General features: G+C 45.7%; 1 protein-coding gene across 4 annotated transcripts in view; it reads right to left on the bottom strand.

Annotated features, from left to right (window-relative positions):
- AP3D1 (adaptor related protein complex 3 subunit delta 1) overlaps positions 1 to 20,062 on the bottom strand; it is a 203,587-nt gene extending 183,525 nt beyond the window's left edge. For all 4 annotated transcript variants that reach the window (XM_040323311.1, XM_040323319.1, XM_040323328.1 and 1 more), the window contains exon 1: positions 19,882 to 20,062. In XM_040323311.1, coding sequence (XP_040179245.1) covers positions 19,882 to 19,977 — 96 coding nt within the window. In that variant the 5' untranslated portion in view covers positions 19,978 to 20,062. The remainder of the gene's footprint in view (positions 1 to 19,881) is intronic.
- Between the last annotated feature and the right edge of the window lie 7,006 nt (positions 20,063 to 27,068).

Here is a 27,068-nt window from a genome sequence, read left to right as displayed (position 1 = left end):
CATTAATACAAATTTTTACCTGGGGTGCCCAAACTTTCGATCCCCACTGTATGTGTGACTAGGCCTTTAGTAAATCAGCCCCAGGAGCACCCTGACCCTTTCAGTAAAAAAAAAAAAAAAAAAAAAGGAACTCATTTTTTAGCACCACCTTGCACATTCTAATTGCAAGCAATAATCACATTGATGTGGCTTGCACATACCCAAAGCTTTCAGCACAGCATTTCTATAGTGCAAGTGAACTCTGTAAATGTGTTGGGGTGCCATACTAAAATGGCCTATTCACACAGTTGTGTCATGGTAATGTGTGCACTGCCACATTACATGTTACATTTTCAAAGACACCTCAACAAACATTCCTAAATTCTGTACCTTGTGTTTACGCACATGCCCTGAATGCTTTTGGGGGTATACAGAAGAGACAGATTTTTCTCCATTCAATGTGTGAATATTGGAACTAGAAAACTGTCACACAGGGCTCCATACTTTTGTTCCAGCAGCTCTACGAAGAGTGGACCTACCAGGGCAGTGGAGGGATCCCTCCATTCTGACACGATTTGACATAAAAAAAGCCACTGCCAAAACAAGAACGAAGGGCCAGACCAGTCAAAAGGATCTGTCGCTGCTCAGCCTATCAGCGGCCGCAGCAATGTCCCGTCGCGGCCGCTGATAGGCTGAGCGCACTGCGAGTCACCGACCCGCAGGAAGTGGAAGAGACCGGGACGGCGATATCGGAACAACGGGGGATCGTAGGCAGGTAAGTGAAAGTTTATTTTGTATAGTTTTACAGCCCGGGCACAGCGGGGGTTAAAAGTTTTAGGTCAGAGAACTCCTTTAAAAGTTCTAACACAGTCAGGTGGGCATAGTGGAAAAATCTTTGCAGCTGTAGGAGCTTTAAAAAGACCCAAGCCCTGGAACAGCAGACTGATCCTCCGGATTCAGGGTAGTATACACTGCATCTATAGCAGGGCTTGATAAACCCCAGTCGCCAGGTCGCAATTGCGATTAGAATTAGCGACCTTGGGTGGCACAGCTGGGGTACCATATCTCTGTGCACACCCCACCCCTCACGATCGCGTTGGGCCGCGCCGGCCGGTAATTGAGGCTGCGGCTTTGCGGCCTTCTGCAGTCCTATGGTTCCTTCTGGAATCTGGCGCTCTCTTGTGGTGGCCGTTGGTATGACAAGATAACCAGCAATGCTAATGGAGCTTCCCTGCCTGTTTTCATCTTTACTTAAAAGTTAGAACCCCCAAACATTATATATATTTTGTATTCTAACACCATAGAGAATAAAATAGCATAGAGAATAAAATAGCAGTCATTGCAATACTTTCTGTCACACCGTATTTGCGCATCGGTCTTACAAGCGCACTTTTTTTGGGGAAAATACACTTAATTTAATAAAAAAATAAGACAACAGTAAAGTTAGCCCAATTTATTTTACATTGTGAATGAAAATGTTACGCCGAGTAAATTGATACCAAACATGTCACGCTTCAAAATTGCGTCCGCTCGTGGAATGGCGACAAACTTTTACCCTTTAAAATCTCCATAGACAACGTTTAGAAAACTTCTACAGGTTGCATGTTTTGAGTTAGAGGAGGTCTAGGGCTAGAATTATTGCTCTCGCTTTACTAATTAGGGCACTACCTCACATGTGTGGTTTGAACACCGCTTTCATATGCAGGCGCTACTCATGTATGCACTCACTTCTGCACGCGAGCTCGGCGGGACAGGGCGCGTTCCTGGCTCCTAACTTTTTTAGCTGGCTCATAGATTCCAAGCAAATTTGTCAAGCCCTGGATCTATAGGATTTTAAACAAACCCCTGGAATCTGAGGTAACACCAGAAGACACAGCCTCAAAACACAATGGGTGTTATTTACTAAAGACAAATCCACTTCGCACTGCAAGTGCACGTGGAAGTGCAGTCGCTGTAGATCTGAGGGGGATATACAAGGAAAATAAAAAAAATATAATTTTTTCATCATACTTACCTGTAAAATACTTTTGAGTACATCATGGAACACAGAGTCAGGCCAATATTCATTACCTGCTAGGACATCCAAGAATAATAGCCTTGAGGGGACACCCTGCCAAACAATAGCCATCAGAATTTATACGGCAGCCCACAGTACACTGCGGACGAAAGTCGAATCCTCGGCTGCTTGAACATTTACTTTTAAATTTTGTGAACGTATGCACTGAAGACCAGGTAGCAGCCCTACAAATCTGAGCCACAGATACCTGACGGAAAAAAAGGCCAGGAGGTTCCTACACCCCTGGTAAAATAAGCTCTCACCCTACAGGTTGGAGCTTTATGTTTCAGACCATAGGCCTGAATGACCAATTGTCGGACCCCTTCTTGGGTCCTTTTTTTTTTTTACCAAGAGTCTGATCCTCGGATCTCCGCAGATCTAGGGAAATAAGCCTCGACTGCCTGGACAACGTCCAAAGAACGCAGTCATCCCTCTTCCACCGAATGAAAAAGAGAAAGCAGAAGGCAAAATAATGTCCTGGATTTGAATAAAAAGGCCAACACTACTTTTGGCAAAAAGGATGGAACAGGTCGTAACACAACCCTGTCATGGTGAAGGATCAAGTATGGTTCCCTGCATGAAAGGGCTGCCAACTCCGAAACCCCTCTAGCGGAGGCGATAGACATCAAAAAGTATAGCTTGCGTGACAGCAAGTCTAATGGAGTTTTCATTAATAGGTTCAAAGCTTCTGTAACAGCACCAAGTTAAAGTCCCAAGGACACATAGGTGACCTAATGGGGGGAAGAAAATGAGTTGCCCCCTTTAGGGTTGTCCCGATGCCAGTATCGGGACCGATACTGAGCATTTGCGGGAGTACTTTTACTCCCGCAAATGCCCCCGATGCCAGATCCGATACCAATCCCCCCCCCCCGCCGCCACCGCAATGCCGCCGCATACCGCAACGCCACCTAGTTATTCAGCGTGCAGGGAACATTACAGATTTCATTTGAATAGCTGTCTGTTCCCTGCCGCGCCGCGCATAGACACTCCCCCTTGCTCGGGATTGGACGGGTGGTCTGTCTATCAAAGTGCAGATCACCCGTCCAATCCCGAGCAAGGGGGAGTGTCTATACGCGGCGCGGCGGGGAAAACACAGCTATTTAAATGAAAGCTGTAATGTTCCCCGCACGCTGATTAACTAGGCGGCATCTAGGTATGGGGAGACATGGCTGCCTATGTGGGGGGACGACATGGCTGCCTATGTGGAGGGGGGACATGGCTGCCTATGTGGAGGGGGGACATGGCTGGGGACACATTTAAAAAAAAAGTATCGGTGTTCGGTATCGGCGAGTACTTGAAAAAAAGTATCGGTACTTGTACTCGGTCCTAAAAAAGTGGTATCGGGACAACCCTAGCCCCCTGCATAAAGGTTCAGATCAGTGAATGGGAGGCTAAAGGCCTTTGAAGAATACGGATAGGGGCAAAACTTGACCTCGGATTGTACTCAAAGCCAATTTGATTTCTACATCTGACTAAATTCGCAACTAAATTCTTGGTTTCCTCAATGGACAAAAAATAAATCTGTCAACGCAACACACCCAGACATGAAGGTGTAAATGGTCCCCGTTCTGGTAAGACCCTGCCATTGCTGAAGTCTACAGTTACAATCAGGGAAAAGAATGTGGGTCAAGAGAGTCAGTGAAGTAAACAAATCTCGATCTGCATATTTTTGCAAGTCAGGTAACCAAGGTTTTGAAATCAATGGATGAGCAAAACAGGCACGCAACTAGAATTTTTAAAAGCAGGCTTTGACATTAGAGGCATCTATAGTATCTCATGATCGGTTTCTAGGAAAGCTCCTTCCTAGTTCCTAATATTAAAAAAAAAAAAAAAAAGGGGAGGGGGCTCATTCACCCCAGCCAAAAGTTGTTGGTCATTTAGAGATGGAGTGGGGAAAATTTTGGTCTGCGAGGGGAATTCCTGTCTGATACAGTTGTCACCGCTGGAAAAATTATCCTCACCTTCCAATTTTGGATTTCCTATCACTTTCTCTCCCAGAGATCGTGACATATATGACAAACAGGATAAATATCTCCATTGGGGACAAAGACAACAGTTCTAACCATCCTCCCCAATCTATACAAAACAAAAAAAATACATTTTTGGGGTTTGAGCAATTAGCATACCCTGAGTTTTCTAGTGGCAAGTATCTGAATTCCTAGGTCTGGAAAGACAGGTGTGTGCAAATGGTTAAAACCTGTCAACTGATAAAATGCAATGACAGGCTGGCAACGGCCACAGCTACTCATGACTGTTTGCACGGCTGGATGTATTTTCTAGGTGAAAGTATGGGCAAAACTTTTTTTTTTTTTTAAACCACATTTGCACAGCTCCCTGTCAACACCAACCATCCGACACCGAAACTTGCACTTCCAGCTGTGGTACAGATATCACATCACTTGCTCGACACATCGTCCATTCAGAAAAAGGCTTGCATTCTTCTCACAGAATGCAAGGCATGCTTTGAATGGAAGAAAGAGCACTGGAACTTGTGGTTCTGCCTTTAGCACAGAAGGTCCCACACCTCCCCCATCAAAAATGCCTTGCATTCTGTGAAAAGAATGCAGGGCTTTTTGCACATGAAAGGAGGAGCCAAGTGAGGGACCTGTTATGATATCTGCACTACAGACAGAGCTACAAGTCTCAGAAACCAATAGGCATGATATCTGTGCTACTGCTAAAACTACAAGTCTGATCGCTAAACGTTGACAGGAGACTGCGGGTTTAACAAAAGTAAAATATTTAACAGGTGCTTCAGAAGCCAGAGATGGAGCACACTTCAGCATTTAACACGTGGTATTTAACACTTTTTATACAACCATATTGCAAAAATATGTTTAGAGAAATAACTTTTGTAAATAGCAATTCAGTAGCCGGGGGAAAGGTAGCCAATTAAACATGCTACAGATTTCCTGAATAATTCTATGACAAGGCTACAAATGTTTAGTTTTTTTTTAATTATTATTATTATTCATAATCAACTGCAGGCAGCAATGCAGCACAACTGTGTAAGAAACCCACTCGCCTAACCTATCAGACACACCTTTATTTATTCTCTAACATTTTCAGATATACAGAAAAGTAAACTTACACTGCAGGATATATGTAGGGAGATGTGGAAAGATAAATATTAAAATCTTCACAGAAATTCCTTATTGCTGAGCTCTCTTTTCTGATTCTGCTGATTGATGGATGTGGCTTATATGATGACAAACTAAAGTCTCTTTCTCTATGGAGAAAGGGAAATGGCTGGCTATCCGACACATAGCTGGAATCAGTTGAAACACTTGCTTTGAGTAGCTAGTATAAGTGAGAAATCCCAGGTTGTACAAAACAGCAGACAAAGTCTTTCAGCATTCAATGACTGACGCTTAGAACGGATTCTCTCCAAATTAATTAATAATAAACTGGACTTGTCGATTACCATGTCGCCTGAGCTGGCTTTTTTGGGGATTTCCTGATGATGAAAGATCTTATCATAGGAAGCTGCTGATCTCTTAGACCCCTTTCACACTGGAGCATTTTTGCATTAAAAATAGCGCTATTAACCCACTAACCCCCGGACCATATTGCTGGTCTAAGACCAGAGCACTTTTTGCAATTCGGCACTGCGTCGCTTTAACTGACAATTGCGCGGTAGTGCGACGTGGCCCCCAAACAAAATTGGTGTCATTTTTCCCTACAAATAGAGCTTTCTTTTGGTGTATTTGATAACCTCTGCGGTTTTTAGTTTTTGCACTATAAACAAAAATAGAGCGACAATTTTGAAAAAAAATGAATATATTTTTTACTTTTTGCTATAATAAATATCCCCCAAAAATATATAAAAACATATTTTTTCCTCAGTTTAAGCCGATATGTATCCTACGTTTTTTTTTTTTTTTTTTTACAAAAAAGAACAGTGAAGGGGTTAACACTAGGGGGTGGGGAAGGGGTTAAGTATGTTCCCTGGGTGTGTTCTAACTGTAGGGGGGGTGGACTCACTAGGGGAAATGACTGATCTTCTGTTCATACATTGTATGAACAGAAGATCAGCATTTCTCTCCCTGACAGGACCGGGAGCTGTGTGTTTACACACACAGCTCCCGGGCCCCGCTCTGTAACGAGCAAATCGCGTGTGCCTGGCGCGAGAGCCGACGTTATATTACGAGAGCCGACCTGCCGCCGTAAAACAACGGCGGCAGGTCACCAAGTGGTTAAAACCCTCATAAAATGCTCTCCATGCATCTCAATGAACCATTTCACACTGAGGCGTTGAGAAAAGTCCTACAAGCAGCATCTTTGGGCGCTGAAAAAAAAAACGCTCCAAAAACGCCCCTCTCCATTGAAATGAATTGAAAGCGCTGTAAAAACGCCTGAATAGCGCCTATAATCCACTCTGAGCTGTAGAAAAGTCACACAATCTCCCAAAAATGTAAACATGCAAGCATAAAAAAAAAAAGGGAGCATCTACAACAGCAGGACTGAAATTGCCCATGCTTAAATAACACTTGAAAAACTTAAAATGCCTGCAGCGTTGCATTAATTTTACCGCTAGCACCGTAAAAACGCGGTAATGGCTTTTTAGGGCGTTTTTGCAGAGCCTTAGTGTGAAAGGGCTCTTACTGGTTTACGCTAAAAGGGCGATCATCTGCAAATGGGCCTCCCCTGCTCCACCAACTCTGTCTTCCTGGGTAGCCATGATTGATGATGCATTGCCACTCTACAAACTGACATCAGTCGTGGATTCCCCTGGGAATTCAACAAGGTGTGGCAGCTGTGGACTTCGCAATAAAGTGGAGCTTCTACATTGATACTATTGCACTGCCTCTTGAATTTGAGCTTCGCCTCCCCTCCCCCATAGCCACCCTTAAAGGAGTTGTAAAGGAAAACATTTTTTGGGCTAAAATTAATGTCTGCAAGGTAGACAGACAGAATTTGTTTAATGATTCTGTTAAAAAACTAGTAAATACCTATTAAATTTTCTTAATCTATATCACCTCCGGCGTTCTAGTTTGTTCTCTTATTTACTTCCTGGTTTGCAGCGCTCGTTCATGTAAGAACTACATTTCCCAGTATGCATTGCGGCACGCCCAGTAATTCACACCTCCTTGAAGTCTCTAACACGTAGAGAGCGTCCTGCTGCACAGATGTAGTTCACAGGAGGGGGCGAGCATGTCACTGACCACCGCAGTAAAGCCTCCCTTCACGGTGGTGAGTAACAGACAAGCAGGAAGTGAACAGAACAGAGAAGAAATAGAGCAACTTCTGAGCAAAAACGAACAATGAGGAAGTGAAAAGAGGAATGTCTGCAGGTAAAGGATGCTTATTATGAAAAAATAGGATTTTTGTACTCACCGTAAAATCCATTTCTCCGAGTTCATGGACGGACACAGCAGCATTGACCTTAGGGTTATATATCCTTCCCTTCAGGAGAGACTAGGCAGAAAAAAACAGTACTTCAAGTGTTAAAACACTTCTCTCAGTACAGCACCTCCCAGGGGGCGGGTTCCCCGGGTACATCCCACTCTCTTGCATCATGCAGCCTCAGTTCGTAAACAAGCAGTACAAACAAAGGAGGGGTGGGTGCCGTGTTTGTCCATGAACTCAGAGAAATGGATTTTACGGTGAGTACAAAAATCCTATTTTCTCTTCCGTTCATAGACGGACACAGCAGCATTGACCTTAGGGACGTCCCCAAGCCGAAACCACCTTTGGAAGGAAAGACGGCTGCGGCAGCAGCACTACCTTATCCTTGTGGATGACCAAGTAAGGAGCCTTGCAGGACAAGGCCACCAGTTCAGATACTCGCCTGACCGAGTTAATTCCCACCAGAAAAAAACATTTTCTGGGACAGTGTCAACAAAGGAATTTTCCGAATGTCCTCAAACGGAGCTTCTTGAAGCGCCGAAAGGACTAAATTCAAGTCCCATGGAGGCAGTGCAGTGCGCACAGGAGGGACCACATGCCGAACCCCCTGCACAAACGTACGCACCAGGGAGTGTGCCGCCAAGGGTCGCTGAAAGTAGACAGCTAGAGCCGAAATCTGACTCTTAACCGTACTTAAGGCGAGAGCCTGATCCACTCCACGCTGTAAGAACAGCAGAATCCGGGACATCACGTATGTACGGGGGTGCCATTTCATCTCTTCACACATAGCGATGTAGAAAAATAGATAAAGGTCTGGTGTCACCAGAGACACACCTCCATCCCTGCATTTAGCGTCAAAAAAGAAAAATTTGCCCTTGGGACTTTGAGTGAGGTGAGCACTATGGAGCCAATAAAATAACAGGAGTAATTACAGTATATATTTAATTCAAGTAAAAAGCAGTACATACATTAAATGTCATGAACATGAGCCAATTCATACAGAATACAAAAAATAGGTAAAATAATATTGCAAGTAACTGTCCATATTAAAAAACGCACAAGCATCATGTGTATACCCGACGCGTATCGCGAGGCTTAGCTCGCTCTACAGGGGTAGATGCTCGTGGTATAACTAGAATGAAAAAATAAAGTATGTAGTATGCTATGAAGGGCACAGGGTAAGGGGGTCCCTTGATATGGAAAACCCCATACTCACCAATGGACATAGCCAAAGACCAGCACATGTGAGGCTCCCAATGCGGCGGCAGTGAGTGTCCTCCCAGGGAGCCGAGGAGGCGGGGCCAAACAAAGTCCCAACCGGGGCCAAACGGAAGGAAGGCACAGCATGGATGGAATTTGTGTATCCCCAACAGTCTCAATAGGTCCAAAAGGAGTATTGGCTCTAAACATAAATATGTATGTTGGATAGTTAGTAATGAGGTAGGTAGGCGTATAAAAACGCATGTAAATCTATATGTAGATGAAGGACCTGAGCGAAGAGTGGTGAAAGCATAGAGACTGAGGGGGAATAAGGTGAGAGATGCCAAGAACTAGCTAGTGTAATGAAAGAGAAAAAAAAAATAAGATCAGATAAAGCAGAAAGAGAAGGAGAGTGAAGGAGAAATAGAGTGCGGGTGTGTGGTGAAGATGGTAATAAAGGAACAGGCTCCAGGTAAATGCTCCAAGTCATATGCAAACATGTAATGTGTACATAGATATTTGAAATAGTAAGGTAAGTAAGCGTACAAAAAAACTCATGTATATCTATATATGGATGAAAGACCTGAGCCAAGGGTAGTAGGAACATAGAATCTGAAGGAGAAAGTGGTGAGAAAATGCTAGAACCCGGCTAGTATGAAATTTTTTATTTTCTGACGCTAAATGCAGGGATGGAGGTGTGTCTCTGGTGACACCAGACCTTTATCTATTTTTCTCAATTGTATCCGGGTGGAAGACACCCACTAGCCCAAAACTGGTCTGTGGTCACCCTTGCCATTAAAACATACATATATGTATGCATTTTACATTTCTATCATGCACTAGCCGCCTGTTATTCCAAGTAGACTTGCGTGCTCGTAACATGGTAGAGACCACCGAGCCTGACAGGTCTCGATCCTTTAGCACCTGGCTCTCAACAGCCACGCCGTTAAAGGCAGGCACTGTAAAGCAGGGTGAAAGATCAGACACTGGAACAGAAGATCTTCTCTCAGGGGTAGACGCCAGGGGACGTCTGCCACCAGACGCACCAGGTCCGCGTACCAGGGATGGCGCGGCCAATCTGGAGCGATCAGGTATCCCCTCAGCTTCCACTCTGCATAGCAGGCGAGGAAGAAGCTTCAGAGGAGGGAAGGCGTAGTTTAGGCGATAGTGACGGGGGGCGGGGCCGAGTGATAAAGTCGGCGGCTATGCACGCCGCTGTATCACGGGAGCGTGTTAGCAAAAGCTTTCCACCATGCGAGCTCGCTCGCATGAAGGTGGAAAGCTTTTGCGAGGAGGAGCCGAGACAGTCGCCGAGGGACCCCAGAAGACAGGGTTAGGGGACACTCTGTGCAAAACGAGCTGCACAGTGGAGGCAAGTATAACATGTTTGTTATTTAGAAAAAAAAAATAAAAATGATGTTTGCTTTTAGTGTTCCTTTAAGGGCCCTTTCACACGGGGCGGATCAGTAATGATCCGCCTCCGTGTGTCCGCAAGCTCAGCGGGGATCCTCCGTAAAATCTCTGTTGAGCCGTCGCTGACAGGGCGGTCCCCGCACACTGTGCAGGGACCGCCCTGTCTTTCCTCCGCTCTCCCCTATGGGGGGGGGATCGGATAAACACGGACCGTATGTCCGTGTTCACCCGATCCGCCAGACGGAAGAAAAATCGGATTTTCTTCCATCCGAAAAATCGGATTTTCTTCCATCCGAAAAATCGGATTTTCTTCCATCCGAAAAATCGGATCTTTGCAGAGACGGGTGATTACAGGTGTCAGCGGATGGTCATCCGCCGACACCCGCAATCACATAGGGACCAATGTATGTCGCGTTTTCACCCGCAAGGGATGGATGAAAATGCGGACATACGGTCCACACATGTGAAAGGGGCCTAAGTGGTTAAGACAAAAATAAGGTAATTTTAAAATTAATGGCAGCAACACATTTTAACCGCCTAACCACTTGTCATCCGCCCGCCGGTGGAAGACCCTGTTCTGGGCGGACATCATGACGTTGCGCGCTTACAAGCCACTAGGGGGTGCGCCCGCCGCGCCATTGGGGACCCGATGCGCATGGCCGCCAGGCACCCACGATTTCCCAGTAACTGAGCAGGACCGTGGATCTGTGTGTGTAAACTGTCCTGTCAAGGAGAGGGGACCAATGGTGTGTCCCTTGTACATAGGGACAACCATCGGTCACCTCCCCCCACAGTAAGAATCACTCCCTAGGGAATACATTAACCCCTTCCTCGTCCCCTAGTGTTAACCCCTTCCCTGCCAGTCACATTTATACAGTAAATAATGCATTTTTATAGCAGGGATCGCTGTATAAATGTGAATGGTCCCAAACATGTGTCCAAAGTGTCCGCAGCAATATCGCAGTCACGATAAAAATTTATAAATCTATCCCCTATTTTGTAGACCCTATAACTTTTGCGCAAACCAATCAATATACTCTTATTGCGATTTATTTTTACAAAAAATATGTAGAAGAATACGTATCGGCCTAAACTGAGGAAAACATTTGTTTTAAAAAAAAAAAAAAATTGATATTTATTATAGCAAAAAGTAAAACATATTGTGTTTTTTTTTTTTCAAACTTGTCCCTCTTTTGTTTATAGCGCAAGAAATAAAAAAAAAAAAAAAAAAAAACCAACAGTAGGAGGTGATCAAATACCACCAAAAGAAAGCTCTATTTGTGGGGAAAAAATTATAAAAATTTAATTTGGGTACAGTGTTGCATGACTGCGCAATTGTCATTCAAAGTGTGACAGCTCTGAAAGCTGAAAATTGGTCTGGGCAGGAAGGGGGTGAAAGTGTCCTGTGGGCAAGTGGTTAAAGCAGGATTCCACCCGCAAATTATTTTTTTTTTTTTTTAAGTCAGCAGCTACTAACAGTGTAGCTGCTGACTTTTAGTAAGGACATTTACCTGTCCTACTCGCCCACGCTGATGGCCCCCCCCCCCGATGCCGATCCCTCGATCGGTGCAGGTCCCGCACCCGCCATTCACACTAAGGGAAACAGGCAGTGAAGCCTCACGGCTTCACTGCCAGTTTCCTACTGCGCATGTGCGAGTCTCGCGCCGACTTGTGAATGGGCGGCTGCTCTCTGGGAACACACAGTTCCCACAAAGCAGCGCGCCCCATTCACTAGAACAAGATAAAGAAGATTGAGCGCGGCTACAGGAGAGGCAGATTACGGACTTCCGTAAAAATGCCATAAAACTATCCCCTATTTTGTAGACGCTATAACTTTTGCGCAAACCAAACGCTTATTGCGTGTTTTTTTTACCAAAAATATTTAGAAGAATACGTATCGGCCTAAACTATTGAAAAAGAAAAAAAAATTTGGGAGCCACGTCGCAACAACCGCGCAATTGTCAGTAAAAGTGACGCAGTGCCGAATCGCAAAAAGTGGCCTGGTCTTTAACCAGTGAAATGGTCTGGGGCTGAAGTGGTTAAAAAAGTTGGGACAGGGCCATGTTTACCACGGTGTAGCATCACTTCTTTTAACAACACTTTAAATGTCTGGGAACTGTGGAGACCAGTTGCTGGAGTTTTGGGAGAGGAATGTCGTTCCATTCTTGCCCGATATAGGATTCCAACTGCTCAACAGCCTGGGTCTTTGCTGTATTTCTAGCTTCAAGATGGGTCACATATTTTCAATTAGTGAAAGGTCTGAACAGCAGGCAAGATAGTTAAAGCGGGGGTTCACCCTGTTAAAAAAAATATGTTTTTTTTTATTAGACCATTACATTCGGCATCGTAGCGCGAGCTACGGTATGCCGGTCTTACATTTTTTATCCCCGTACTCACTGTGCTATGGCTCATTGAAGATTCCGGGGAATGGGCGTTCCTATGGTGAGAGAAGGTGATTGACGGCCGGCCCTGGCACGTCACGCTTCTCCGGAAATAGCCGAAATAGGCTTGGCTATTCACGGCGCCTGCGCATAGCCTGTGCGCAGGCGCCGTGAAGAACCGAGACCTACTCCGGCTGTCTTCGGGGAGCGTGACGTGCCAGAGCCGGCCGTCAATCATCCTCCCTCTCCATAGGCACGCCCATTCCCCGCGGGAGTCGGATTCTTCAATGAGCGATAGCACAGTGAGTACGGGGATTAAAAATTTAAGACCGGCATACCGTAGCTCGCGCTACGATGCCGAATGTAATGGTCTAATGATGTGAAGGAGGGTGAACCACCGCTTTAAAAAGGAACTGCAGTCTGCTCACATACTTTGTAATAACATCTTTGCCATTCTGACGCCTCCCTCCAACCACTTTGCATATTATTTATAAATACTATGATTTTGTACTTACCAAATATGTTGCAGAAATCTCCCTCCACAGAGTTTGGCTGCAATCATTTTTTAACTGTGGGCAGCTGAAGCTGCTGCCTGTTCACTTCCTAGATTTACACAGACACACGTCCAGTTCTCATTGGCCCTCTTATGACTCACCCCCCCTCCCTTGCTGGCAAACTCATGAGAGAGAGCTGTGCAGGATTTCATAAGCCTGGGCTTATTACCAGACAAGAAACAGGAAGTGGGCAGTATAAGGTATTTACTGGCAGAAAAAAAAATGTAATATCCAAAGTTAAAACAACAAGGGCAGAAGGTTTATTAGATAGAAAGATGAAAAAAATTACCCAAGTTCCGTTTTAAGGCACAGATGCAGTTTAGCACTGTCCTGATGAAATATGCAAGGCCTTCCCTGAAAAAGATGTCTGGATGGGATTATATGCTGCTCTAAAACCTGAACATATAGCATCGCCCTTTGATGGTGCCTTTCCAGATGTGCAAGCTGCCAATTCCACTTACGTGAATGCGCACCCCTATGTCATCAGAGATGTAGAATTTTGAATTGAGTGCTGATAACAAGTTGGAAGGTCCCTCTTCTTTTTAGTCCGAAGCATGCAGTGCCCATGATCAAAAAGAATGTCAAATTTCAATTCATCGGGCCATAGTAAAGTTTTCCAATTTGCAACAGTCTATTTTAAATGAGCTTTGGTCCAGAGAAGATGGCAGAGTTTCTGAATCATGTTCAGATATGGCCAATTCTTTGCATGATAGATCTTCAACCATTTCACCCCCGGAAGATTTTACTCCCTTCCTGACCAAAGCACTTTACAATTTGGCACTGCGTCACTTTAACTGACAATTGTGCGGTTGTGCAACGCTGTACCCAAACTAAATTTGCGTCCTTTTTCCTACAAATAGAGCTTTCTTTTGGAGGTATTTGATCACCTCTGCGGTTTTTCTTTTTTCCGCTATAAACCAAAAAAGCTTAAATTTCCCCAAAAAAATATTTTTATATATATTTTATTATATTTACCTTTTTGCTATAATAAATATCCCAAAATTAAAAATAAATAATAATTTCTTCACCAGTTTATCCCATAGTTGGCAGATGCGATAACTTCTGCACAAATCAACATATGCTTATTAGAATTTATTTATTTATTTAAACCAAAAATCTGAATACATATTGGCCAAAATTGATGAAGAAATTAGATTAAATTTTATTGGATGTATGTTATAGCAGAAATAATTTTTTTCGAAATTGTCAGTCTTTTTTTGTTTATAGCGCAAAAAATAAAAACCACGGAGGTGATCAAATACCACCACAAGAAAGCTCTATTTGTAGGGGGGGGGGGGGGCAAATTTTGTTTGGGTACAGTGTAGGACCGAAACAACTAATCAATTAATCGACAACTAACCGATTATGAAATTAATCGATTAACATTTTCATAATCGATTAATCAGCCAGTAACATAATGGGGTTAAAAAAATTAGCCCTTTATAGTACAAAAAGAGCAAATCGCTACTGTAAATATTACTTTCACTGTCCCACAGTAAAAAATGAACCCCTTACAGTAGCTATTATTTGCTCTTTTTGTACCAATTTTAATTTTTTTAACCCCATTATGTTACTAAACATCTCAGGCCTGGGTCACACCTCTGTGCTTTTTGCAGAAACACACTACAGTTCATTTACATGGTTTCACAGCCATGATTTTTTCAGCTGCTGTGTATTTGGAAAGGGCAAGGACTTTTTTTTTTTAACGCAAAACGGTGCTATTTTGTTTTTTTGGTTCAATATACTTCAATGAAGAAGCTGCAGAATTTTTTTTTTGTGGCAACTTGTGTTTTTTAATCTGCCCAACAACAAATTGGCCAAAAAAAAAAAAAAAATGCAAATCGCAGCAAAATTTTTTTTTTTTTAAGGTTATTAACCGATTATTCGATTAATCGAAACAATCAGCCAACTAATCGATTATGAAAATAATCGTTAGTTTCAGCCCTAGTCCTAGTGTTGCATGAACACACAATTACCAGTTACAATAGCGCAGTGCCAAATTGCAAAATACACTCTGGTCAAAAAGGGGGGTGAAACCTTCCGGGGGTGAAGTGGTTAATGTATGTTTCTTTCTTAAGAACATTATTTTTTATCACATTGTTATGGGTAAAGTTCCCCTTCCCCATGCAGTGAGGTCTGTCACAGAATCATGTCCGTTTTTATAGTAGTACCATCTGAGAGCCTGAAGATCACGGGCATCCAATATTATATGCTCCATTTGATGTGTCCACATTATAGACAGGTTAACTTTAAAAAGGATAAGTTCACCTTTTGGAACATGTTACACTTATATTCAGGGTGTAACAAGTTATTGTTGCTGCAACCCCACCCCTAATCTCTTGTTGCGGCAGCGAACAGGGGATCTTCTCAACGTACTCGCTGTCATGTCATTCATTCACAGAGTTCTGTGAATTTGAGAACTACAAGTACAGAACAGCCTTTGCAGCTGTGGGCTTATAGTTCTCAATTACCTACCAGGGCGCTGTTGCGCATTCTAGAAAGTTCATTGATACTTCCTGTCAGTGCATAAGTGCCTGCTCGTATGAGGTACGAGCAGACAGCTTACACTGACAGTATGCAAGAGCATTAGCAGCAGACACCCAAAAACTGGGGTAGAATGGGGGAAACTAGCAGCTCGGGGACCAACTCCAAGAGCCGAGCAGCGCATTAAAGAAATGGGATTCATCATACAATGCAAGTTTGAACCTTCTCTTCCACCCCCTGGCAAGGGTTTACTAATCACCATCAATATGAAGATTCTGTAGTGACCGTAGGCCCCTGACCAACCCACATAAGTCTCTAAAAATAAATGGAATCATCTGATTAAAATAACCTAGAGCGTGATTCGGATTCACAAATGATAACCCAGCAAGTACAGCTAACGATGTGAATTATGACTGAAGGATCTCATTGTTTGGGAAAGAGGAAGTGAAAAACATGACTCGTGCACTGGGCAGAGATACAAGTTGGGAGGAGAATAACATGGAAGCAAGCAGAGGAACAATGTTTCCATATCATCTACATATAGTACCAACCAGAAATGTCAAGCTTTCATCAGTGCTGCAGAAGTACACAGCATAAAGCCTTTCACCTAGTTAGTCTAGGGGTCTCAAACTGGCAGCCCTCCAGCTGTTGAGAAACTACATCATGACTCTGCCTGTGATAGTCATGCTTGTAATTGTCAACCTCGCAATGCGTGTAGTTTTGCATTCAGATTATTTGGAACAGAGCCATTGCCCCCAATTTAACATCCATGCGAGTGCACGGCTCCAAACCCAACAGTGTGAATTTGGGGCCGTGCACTTGCACGGCTGTCGAATTGAGAGCAGTGTCTGTGTCCGAACTGACAAGAATGGGTCTGCCTGCACAGGGATGCATGGGATACCTATGCACCCCTGTGCTGGCTAACACAGATCTTGCACAGATGCACGCTGTAGTACATCCATGTGAACAGGACATTCCCCCCCCCCCCCCCCAACATCTCTAAACTCCAGGTTCCTCATACAGGCAGCCCATTTAAGTCTATTAGGGTACAGCCGCTTATCCTAATGTGATAGGCGTGCAGGTACACAGCCCCAAATGCAGACAGTGTGTGTTCAAGGCCGCTCACCTGCATGCCTGTCACATTAGGACAAGCAGCTGTGTTAGTGCAGTCACAGTGTCTTAATAGACTAATGCCGCGTACACACCATCACTTTATGTGATGAAAAAAAACAATGTTTTTAAAAACGTCACTTTAAATGACCGTGTGTGGGGGAAAACGTCATTTTATGTCTTGTAAAAAACGACAAAAAAAAATTGAAGCATGCTTCAATTTTATGTGTCGTTTTTTACTTCACAGAAATTGACTGTGTGTAGCAAAAAACGACGTTTTTACACCCGCGCATGCCCAGAAGCTAGTTATGAAGCGAGCTTCAATGGAAAAACGTGGTGGAACGTAACCTCGCTTTGCTAGAGCATTGTGAAAAAACGATGGTGTGTAGGCAACTTCGTCTTTGAAAATTGAAGTTTCAAAAAAACGTTGTTTTTTACTTCACAGAAAATGTCGTTTTTTTTCCATCACATAAAGTGATGGTGTGTATGCGGCATTAGGGTCAATTCACACTATGTGCGGTGACAGACGTTTTACCACATTTTAAAAAGTCCGCCAAGGCAGGGACACACGGGAAACAATTGTTTCCTACGTGTCCCATTTACTCTGCAACGCTGCCTAGCGCAGACATGCTGCACGTTATCGCAGCGCACTGCAATGTCACTGCCCCACAATTCAACTAATGAAGTGTTCTGTACACTTCAAATAAAGTTGGTACAAAACAGAAAATAAAAGGCAGTAGTGCGATGCAAATAATTATGGATCACATAATTAGAGCGGCCACAACGGTGAATCACTCCAGCTGCTCTGCTATTTTTTTAACAGAGGGGCAGTGTGAAATGGCCCTTAAAATGGTTTTAAAAAAAGAGAATTTCGCACCCCCCTCCACAAAACTTAAAGTCAAAAGCTCCTGACTTTTATTATCAAGGCACTTACCTGTCCAAGCATCCAGCAGTGTCCTCACCATAGCAGATTCTCAAATCGGCTCCTGGGTGCTGATGCGGCCATCTTGGCCACGGTAAACCGGCAATGAAGCCTTTTTGCTTCACAGCCAGTTTCCTACTGCGCACATGCAAATCGATATGTGGTCTGAATGGGCCGCTGGGCGAACTTCCAGCTCACTTTTTCACAGCGAACTGACCCAGAAATGGGAGCAGGTTCCTGTCAAAACCAGGTAACCGCTCCCCCCCCCCCCCCCCCCCCAAGAGGTGACAAATGTGGCAAGGGGTCTTTTGGGCTAAAAATTGCGCCTGAAAAGCCTTTCCTGCAGTCCTAGTGTGAGAGCCAGAGTGCTTTCACACTGGGGCGCTGCGCTGGCAGCATGTTTGGGGCGGTAAAGGAGCAGTGTATACACTGCTCCTGCCCATTGAAACGAATAGGCACCGCTGCCAAAGCACTTCTTCAGCAGCGCTAAACTGGTGCATTAAACCCTTTATTCGGCCGCTGGCGGCGTTTAAAGCACATTGCTAGCAACGCTCACCCACCCCAGTGTGAAAGCAGCCTTAAAAGTAGAACTAAACACATTGACTTAACAGTTAAAGTGGAGTTCCACCCATAAATATAACATTGCATCAGTAGTTTTAAAAAAATGTCATTAGTCCTTTGCGAAAAAAAAAATTTTTTAGATGCCTTCAAAGTGTTGCTAGGCAGAATACTTAATCCTCCCTCTTCCTGCACCTAGGTGCTTAATGCTTCCTAACCTACACCGCACAGACTCCTGGGAATGTAGTGGGTGTAACTTTCCAGGAGTCTATGCACTCCCCAGTCTCAAAGAATCATGTGACTTGGACAGCACAGGTGCTGAAACCTGATCTGACACTGCTTGTGCAGCACTGAGCATGTGCGAGATTTGCAAGGCTGAAATCCAGGAAGTCATACAGTCTGGCTTCATGATACACACACTTAATATGGCCCCAGTCAATTTCTATTTTATAAAGTGTCTAAATGCTGTAACAACCTAACAAAACGGACCTTAGTTTACAGACTAACTTTACTAGAATACATTAAGCTTGTGTATTACAGGGGTATTTATATTTAAAAAGTGAAATTGTGGCCGGAACTCCGCTTTAAAAAAAAAAAAAGAGTTCAATGCCGGCACTGACATAACTGTCACATTTGTTGTGTCCTCAGCCAAACCATCAAATGGCTGATGCCATAACTGATAACATGTGTAGCATCATTACTGTCAAAGAGCAAACAGGGGCCAAGATGGCAGTCTCCCTGCCTAAAAACGATAGGAGGGTGTAGTTCTGCTTTAAATCCTATGAGTATCAGGTAGTGTGGCCATGGATGCAGGAGCATGGCGGCACAGATGTCCCCTCAGCACACAGCTTACTGAGGGGGCACTTGTAAGGAGAATTGGACAGCACCAGTGGGGGGGGGGGGGACTCCAGAAGAGGTGGTAAGGGACCGCTCTGTGCAAGCTTGTAAGAAGAATGATTGGACAGCACCAGTGGGGGGGGGACGGGGACTCCAGAAGAGGTGGTAAGGGACCGCTCTGTGCAAGCTTGTAAGAAGAATGATTGGACAGCACCGGGGGGGGGGGGGGGGACCGCTCTGTGCAAGTGGGTAAGAACATCATATTTTTTTATTTTAATAAAAGCCTTTAATATTGCTTTAAATAGGCTACCTGGAGTCTAGAGACCCTGAAAAAAAATTGCTACTTAATGGTATACAGACTTCAGGCCCACGCAAGTAAGCCCTTACATGCATTTACATGTGAAAAAGTGCAGCACGCTGTACTTTTCTCAAACACACGTAAAAACACTGCAATGGTGTGACCGTGGCTCCCTGAAATAAATTCATCTTCCTTGTATACATGCAGAGACTAAAAACACATTGAACTGCCTCCAGTGTAAGGGAAGCCTCAGTCTTCATGAAGGTTTGTAAAGGTAAATAGAATGGATCTGTCTCCATGCAATGAATGGGTAGTGTTCCACGCCTGAGTGACACAGTAAATGACAGGGCACATGAATTGCAGGCCAGCTCCATGATAGCAGGTTATGCATTGTACACAGGAGCTGACTTTCTATAGATAATATATATCCATCCATTGAGCTGTACACAGTGCTGGTCTCTACTCTCCCATGACTGAGGCGTTCTCCATCCCTACTGCTGCCACATCATCCCTTCAGGAGACAGGGAAGGGGGAGACCCGGACTAGGCGTTAGAACTAGCATTCCTAGGAGCAGGAGGGGTACAGTCCTGTCTGTATATTTCTGAGGGACACATGAACCCCCCAAACAAAATGCCATCTTCCTTTACAGACCCCTGCCACCCACCTTAGCTCCGGTGCCCACCTCGCCCCCCTCCCCACTTTCCAAGCGCAGGCTTTTCTTCCATTCACCGGTGCCTCACCTCATCCTCCTTGTGGTTCCGGATCCCTCTCACCAGGTCTTGCAGGTTCTTATCGAACATTCGATCAATGCTGCCCTTCACCATACGGAGCGCCATGTCTGCACACCGGCTAAGGGCCCCTCCGGACTCTCCTGTCACCGGACACGGACACACAAAATGGCTGCCACTCAGCTGACTGCTTTCCCCTCCCACCGATCCACGTGACTGACAGCACAAGAGGCGGCCTGAGGGGGGGCGATGAGCGGTCTTCCGTGTCTCTCCTCCCTAGCTCAGCTGCGGTGTGGCTGAGGGGAAGGGGGACATGTCAGTGAGGGAAGTTTCCTCAGACGGTGTATGAGAGGAATATTGTCAAACCTGTTCTGTAGGAGAGACATAGAAGGTCTGCCCTATGAGGGCTCTGCTATGGTGGATGGTGATGAGGGAATCTGGCCAGGTTTCGAGTGACAGGATTTTGGGGGGATTTGCACAGAAGTCAGGGGGGGACATACTAAAAGGAATGACGACTGGAATGCCCAGACTTTAACAGGGAGGTGGAATGACCATAGAGAATAATGGAACAAAGTTGAATGCCCATAGAGAATAATGAAAAAAAAAAGAAGGGGGCGGCTAGTGTCAGTCAGGGACTAGTGCGAAGAATCTTGTCAACATTTGATAATGCCAATAGAGATGTAGCGCCTGTGTACTTTTCAGTACAGGTGCTATGTTAAATTTAGAAGGGGATGAGAGAGTTACCTTGCTCTGATTGAGTTGATTTATGTAAATTGGGTTTCTGCCGGGCTGGACTGTCCTGTGGTTTCATTCTGTGTTCCAGAGATACTTTTCCATCTCTGGGTGACGGAGTTCAGGCGGAGGTGCTTTCCTCCAGCAGCCAATCAGAGGAGTGTTTCCGTCGCGGGGCATGCTGGGGGTGGGTATTTCCTGGGCGGACGCCGTTTTGGGGGTTCTTCTCCTGTTCCAGGTGCAGGACCCACCTTCAGGGTGTGCGCACATTACGGGCCCCGGCGATATGGCCTACCAGGCCGGGGCGCATGTGCTTACGAGGAGTCCCCAGTTCCGGGCTCTCATGGCCCAGAGCCACTGCAGCTGCAAGGGGGCCCCAGTGACTTACTGGGCCCCCACATTCTACGAGGAAGATCCCGAGTTTGTTGTGCTGTTCGGTGGGGAGTCTGAGGTGAGCCCGGAGGCAGGTGATCCAACAGGGCTTAGACAATCCATCGGGGATCTGGGTGCCGGACACTGAGAAGTTGTGTGCTGCAACTTGTCAGTCGGTGCCCCCAAAACCAAGAAGTCCACCTGAGGGAGATTTAGGCAAATTACATTCATTAAGAAGGATTCGCTCTATTATCCACGTTTCAGAGTAAAGGGCCTGTGGCAGAGGTTCCACTCCTATTTCAAAATTCTATTGAGCCAAGTCGGTGGCAGAGACTTGTTCCTTCTCAAGGTTTCGAGTGATACTCTGGCTGCCAGGTCAGTGTGAGAGGCCTGTCCAGGTACACTATACCCACCCCGGCTGGAGTGGCGACGTGAGTTAAAGTCCTATTGGAGGCAGGACTGCTTCCGTTATCCATAGGCCTGAATCTGCAAATTCTCCTTTCACCAACCTTTCTCTATCTACCTCAAATTAACTGTTTGCCGTGTTGGGCAGGTAATAAAAGCACAGAAAATGACACCCTGCTGTTTGGACATTCCGTCATTGCTCTCATCTTCATCATTATCATCCCTAGACACATCACAGAGGTAACATAACACGCCGTCCCAATCTAAGCAGCAGCTCCTGCGGGGGTAGCGCTACACACGTGGGGGCTTGTCCGGGATCGGCTGTTGCCTCTGACAACGGAACTGAGAGTTCATTTTATTATTGAGAGCAAGTTATTGTCGTGTGTTGAACTGTGTGGTGAAGGAGTTAACCTCAGGTGGCAAGAGTCTGGGCGCACATGCATCGGAGTGCGTGCCTGCAACGTGTCCAGACAAGTTCTTCGAGTGGGAGGAGCTACCCACCCCTGCGTGAGACGTAGGGCGAAGTTTTGCGCCAAACTCAGCAGAGTGATTGCCGCCCACGAGAGAGAGATCACTTACAACATGTCTGCTCCCTCGGTGCCACCCACAAGTTTTCCGAAGCTGAGACCCCCGATGTCTGTTTCGGGAGTCCCTGCCATGTCTGCTGCCACCGGAGTACCCCTGACTGACACGGGGATCTGGATGCACACAAAGGGTAATTTTGTCCTGTATTCCAGTGGAGGATCGGAGGCCCTTGGACTGTCCTGCCCTCGCTGGTACCATGATGAAATATGGGGACATCTGAATGTGCCCCGGTGTGTCAAAAGTACAGACTTAAATCTTGCTCATCTAAATCCCAGATTTGAACAATGTCTCTGAGAATGGAGCCCAGGTCGTTATATTTTCTGTGACCGTGTGGTTCTGAAGTGTCCAGGAAAAGCGGATCAGGTCTTTTCTGTGACCTCTACTAATTCAAGGGGAGACATTGTTTCTTTACCTGAACCACGGTTTTACAGATAGGCCCCATGCCTATATTTCCATGCCTGCTGCTGCTTTCTAAGAAGACTTGGACAAGAGTTGTTACCCCTATTCAAGTTGTGTTTGATTTTTCTTTTCCTTTTTCCCACCGGATCCACATTTTGGTGCATGTGCAGAACTTCGGGTTGGGTTTATTCCAGTTATTTGGAATAGGGTCTTACCAGTTTCTTCACAGCACCAGGAAAAATTTCAGCGAAGGAAATGCCATCTTTTACATTTCCCTTCTTCTACTGTACATTCTGAAATTAATGTTGGACTGCCATTGTAGTACCAGCGCACTGGCCACTAGGGGGCAGTGTTCCGCAGGAACTTTTTTTTTTTCCTACTACCGCAGAGACTAAGGGTGCATTCACACCACGATTTTATCATCCTACTTGTTCTCACGATTCTTAGGTTTGAAATCGTACAAATCTGTATGGCAAAACGTATCCATTCACTTCCATTCATTAATGTAGGTCCCCAAGTGCATCCTATTTGATTCGCATCAGATTTGATACGATTTAAAATCGCATCAAAAATCGTGTTTGACCACGATTTTTGGTCCTGATTTGAAATCGTATTAAAATCGTGTCCGATTTTTTTTATATTGTGGTCAATCTAAATCGTAATAAATCTGATGACTGTGCGTTTTTATCCGATAAATCGTACCCGATTTTTTATTACGCATGCGCACTAGACACTGGAAGCTCGTCTCTCTTTCTCCACGCTCTAAACCACACCCCTTTTGTTCATTGAAACAAGCTTTATTGTACAAAACAAAAAAAAACATTCAAATAGCCAAAACTTTATGGCCATTGCCAGACATTATTTAAAATCAGGATCCGATTTTTTAGTGAAAATCGGATGGAAAATTTAGCTGTGCGATTTATGAATCCGATTTAAAAAATACATTTTGACATACGATTCCATCCGATTTTGCAGTTTCAACTCTGATCTTAGAGATTGTATATAGAAATTATTAATATATGAGAGTGTATATTTTTGTGTGTGTTCTTTATTTTATTTGTAGGTTCCTGACCTTCTATCAACGCTGTCGGAGATTGGGGCAGACTAGATAGATAGGATTGTGTCAGGGACGTTCTGCCCGCTTCCATGGGCGTGCGCATGCGCGGATTACAGATCTCGCACGCACCTATGCGCGTGCGTGAGACACTGCCGTTGCTCGCACCTGTGCGCATGCGCGCACGATTAGGCGCACGTCATACGCAACGTCCAGCAACTATAAAAGACACTGCCTGAATGTTGCACATCACGGCTTAATCTGCATTCGTTCCCGTGTTCCTGTTCTTGCATTAAGCATTCTGTTCCAGTGTATGACCCGGCTTCCTGACTCTGCTTCCTTCTCCAACCCTGACTCCGGCTTGTCGACCCTGCTTGTATTCTGCCAGATTACCCGTTGCCTGAACCCGGCCTGGACTCTGATTATCCTCCTGCCTAATGTTTATGCTGATTACGCCAAAGTGTATGACCCAGCCTGTCTGACTCCGCTGACCCACGTCTGCTGTTCTGCTGACCCTCTTTGGCTGCTCTGCTGACCTGCACCTGCTGTTCCTGCATTCTCCAGCCTGCCGACCAGCATCATCTGCTTCCTGTCCAGCGGTTCCAGCTCCTTCAGCGGCAACAATCAGAACTGGCACCTTTACTTCACCGTGCTCAGAGACCACTGTCTCCATTCCAGCGGTCTCTAAGCCGGAGTTGTACGGGAGGTTTCCCTCCACGCTTCAGACTCACACCCAGGTACGTAACAGGTTGTGTAATGCCATAGTTCTTACTGTAGTATTCAAGGAAGCTAATGTTTTATATCTCAGTTATGTATTTATTTTCCCACGTTCTCTATTGCTGTTACGCAGAATCAGGCCAGGCATTCAGGCTTGAATGCCTTTGTTAGGACACTGGGGACAGTGTCATTTCTAGTGGGGGGAGTGTGTAGCGCCTGTGTACTTTTCAGTACAGATGCTATGTTAAATTTAGAAGGGGGATGAGAGAGTTACCTTGCTCTCATCCAGTTGATTTATGTAAATTGGGGTTCTGCCGGGCTGGACTGTCCTGTGGTTTCATTCTGTGTTCCAGAGATACTTTTCCATCTCTGGTTGACAGGTGGCGCCAGAGGAGTTCAGGCGGAGGTGCTTTCCTCCAGTAGCCAATCAGAGGAGTGTTTCCCTCGCGGGCATGCTGGGGGTTGGTATTTCTTGGGCAGATGCCATTTTGGGGGTTCTTCTCCTGTTCCTGGTTCCAGGTGCAGCACCCACCTTCAGGGTGTATGCACATCCCGGCCCCCGGCGATATGGCCTACCAGGCCGGGGCGCACATGCTACGAGGAGTCCCCAGTACCGGGCTCTCATTCCCCCGGAGCCACTGCAGCTGCAAGGGGGCCCCAGTGACTTACTGGGCCCCCACATTCTACAAGGAAGATCCCAAGCGAGTTGTTCTGTTCGGTGGGGAGTTGGTCTGAGGTGAGCCCGGAGGCAGGTGATCCAACAGGGCTTAGACAATCCATCGGGGATCTGGGTGCCGGACACTGAGAAGTTGTGTGCTGCAACTTGTCAGTCGGTGCCCCCAAAACCAAGAAGTCCACCTGAGAGGGAGATTCAGGCAAATTACATTCATTAAGAAGGATTCGCTCTATTATCCACGTTTCAGAGTAAAGGGCCTGTGGCAGAGGTTCCACTCCTATTTCAAAATTCTATTGAGCCAAGTCGGTGGCAGAGACTTGTTCCTTCTCAAGGTTCCGAGTGATACTCTGGCTGCCAGGTCGGTGTGAGAGTCCTGTCCAGGTACACTATACCCACCCCGGCTGGAGTGGCGACGGGAGTTAAAGTCCCATTGGAGGCAGGACTGCTTCCGTTATCCATAGGCCTGAATCTGCAAATTCTCCTTTCACCAACCTTTCTCTATCTACCTCAAGTTAACTGCTTGCCGTGTTGGGCAGGTAATAAAAGCACAGAAAACGACACCCTGCTGTTTGGACATTCCGTCATTGCTCTCATCTTCATCATCATATCCCTAGACACATCACAGAGGTAACATAACACGCCGTCCCAATCTAACCAGCGGCTCCTGCGGGGGTAGCGCTACAGAGACATGACAAATGTCCTGCAAAAGTACCAGAAAATTGTATTTAGCTTTTACTACTCAAGTCTCTAAACCTTGTTTTACATTTATTTTCTGTTTTTTTTCACTTGCATGTTTAAAAATAATTTTAGGCTTGAAAATTACTTGAAGCAGTAGTAAACTTAAAAAAAAAAATCCTCCTGCAAAGTAATGTTATATGTGCTAGTATGCATCACCTACTAGCACATTATGAAAGACTTGCCTGAAAGCGGAGGTCCACCCAAAGTGGAACACATTTGGCACCTTTCGAGGAGGGGGGTTAGGTACCTGTTTTTGACAGATACCTGTCCTCACTTCTGAGAGATCTTGCCATGGCAAGATCACTCGGAAGTTCAGCCCCTCTACTTTCCCTGCAGTGTGCTTCGTGCATGCAAAGTAGGAAACGGGCTGTGAAGCCACAAGGCTTCACCGCCTGTTTCTTTTATAGGCAATGGCGGCGGCACCACCCAAGAGCCGATGGCAGCATCACCTGGGGTATCAACATCACTGTATTCCAGGACAGGTAAATCGTAATATTATAAGACAGCAACTACAGTATGTGTAGGGGGGGCTTTAAATGAAACCCTCCAGTGGCACGCTGTCACCACTGAAAAGGCTTTCATCTTCACCCGGTTTTCCTTCCAGGTGTCTGAACGGGCGAGCTGCGATGATGTCACTTCTGTGCATGCACTCATGGGCTACTATTTACGGTACAGACCTCTGAAGGAAAGGCGCAGTATGCCGTTCCTTCAGAGTGAATGCGCCAGTGACGTCACCAGCTGCTGCTCTATGGAATATCTCTTAAGCGGTGCAGTGACAGGCAGGGAGAGGCGAAGCGAGCTATAGTGCAGGTTGACACCGCCACACCTACCATCTCCACCTCTTGCGGTCACAGGATGTCTGTCTGTGTGATCCTGGATGTTACACAGGCACAGCCGAGCAGAGTGAAGCCGCCTCCCCCTCCTCTCTGTTTATGTGTAAACAGGGGGAGGGGACCTGCTGTGCATGTGCCGCCGCACTGATCTCAGGGGGCTACACTGAATGGGGCATCTGCACTGAATGGGGGGCTACACTGAAGAGGGGGCCTGCACTGAACAGGGGGGCTACACTGAAGGGGGTGCTTTGTAACATGCAGGGGGTCCAGAGCTGCAGGATTCTGTGTAATCTAAAGGGGCCCAGAGATGCAGGGTGCTGTGTATTGTAAAGGGGTGTAGAGTTGCAGGGTGCTGTGTAATGTAAAGGGGTCCAGAGGTGCAGGGTGCTGTGTAATGTAAAGGGGTCCAGAGGTGCTGTGTAATGTAAAGGAGCCCAGAGATGCAGGGGGCTATGTAATGTAAAGGGGTCCAGAAGTGTGGTTTTGTGTAATGTAAAGGGGTTCAGAGATGCAGTTGTGGAGAGGGGTACACAGTAGTGACCAAGCATGTACTAGCCACCGGGACTCCCAGGAGTTTTCTGGTGGGCCAATGGCTCAGTGGGCTGTTTTCAGTGACAGCGGACCACCGCCGCACCTCAGCCAAGAGGGGAGGGGGGCAAGGAACAACCAATGGCAACTGAACATTTGT

Source organism: Rana temporaria, chromosome 1 (assembly GCF_905171775.1).
Source record: "Rana temporaria chromosome 1, aRanTem1.1, whole genome shotgun sequence".
Lineage (NCBI taxonomy): Eukaryota > Metazoa > Chordata > Amphibia > Anura > Ranidae > Rana > Rana temporaria.
This window is presented reverse-complemented; position numbering and strand designations above follow the sequence as displayed.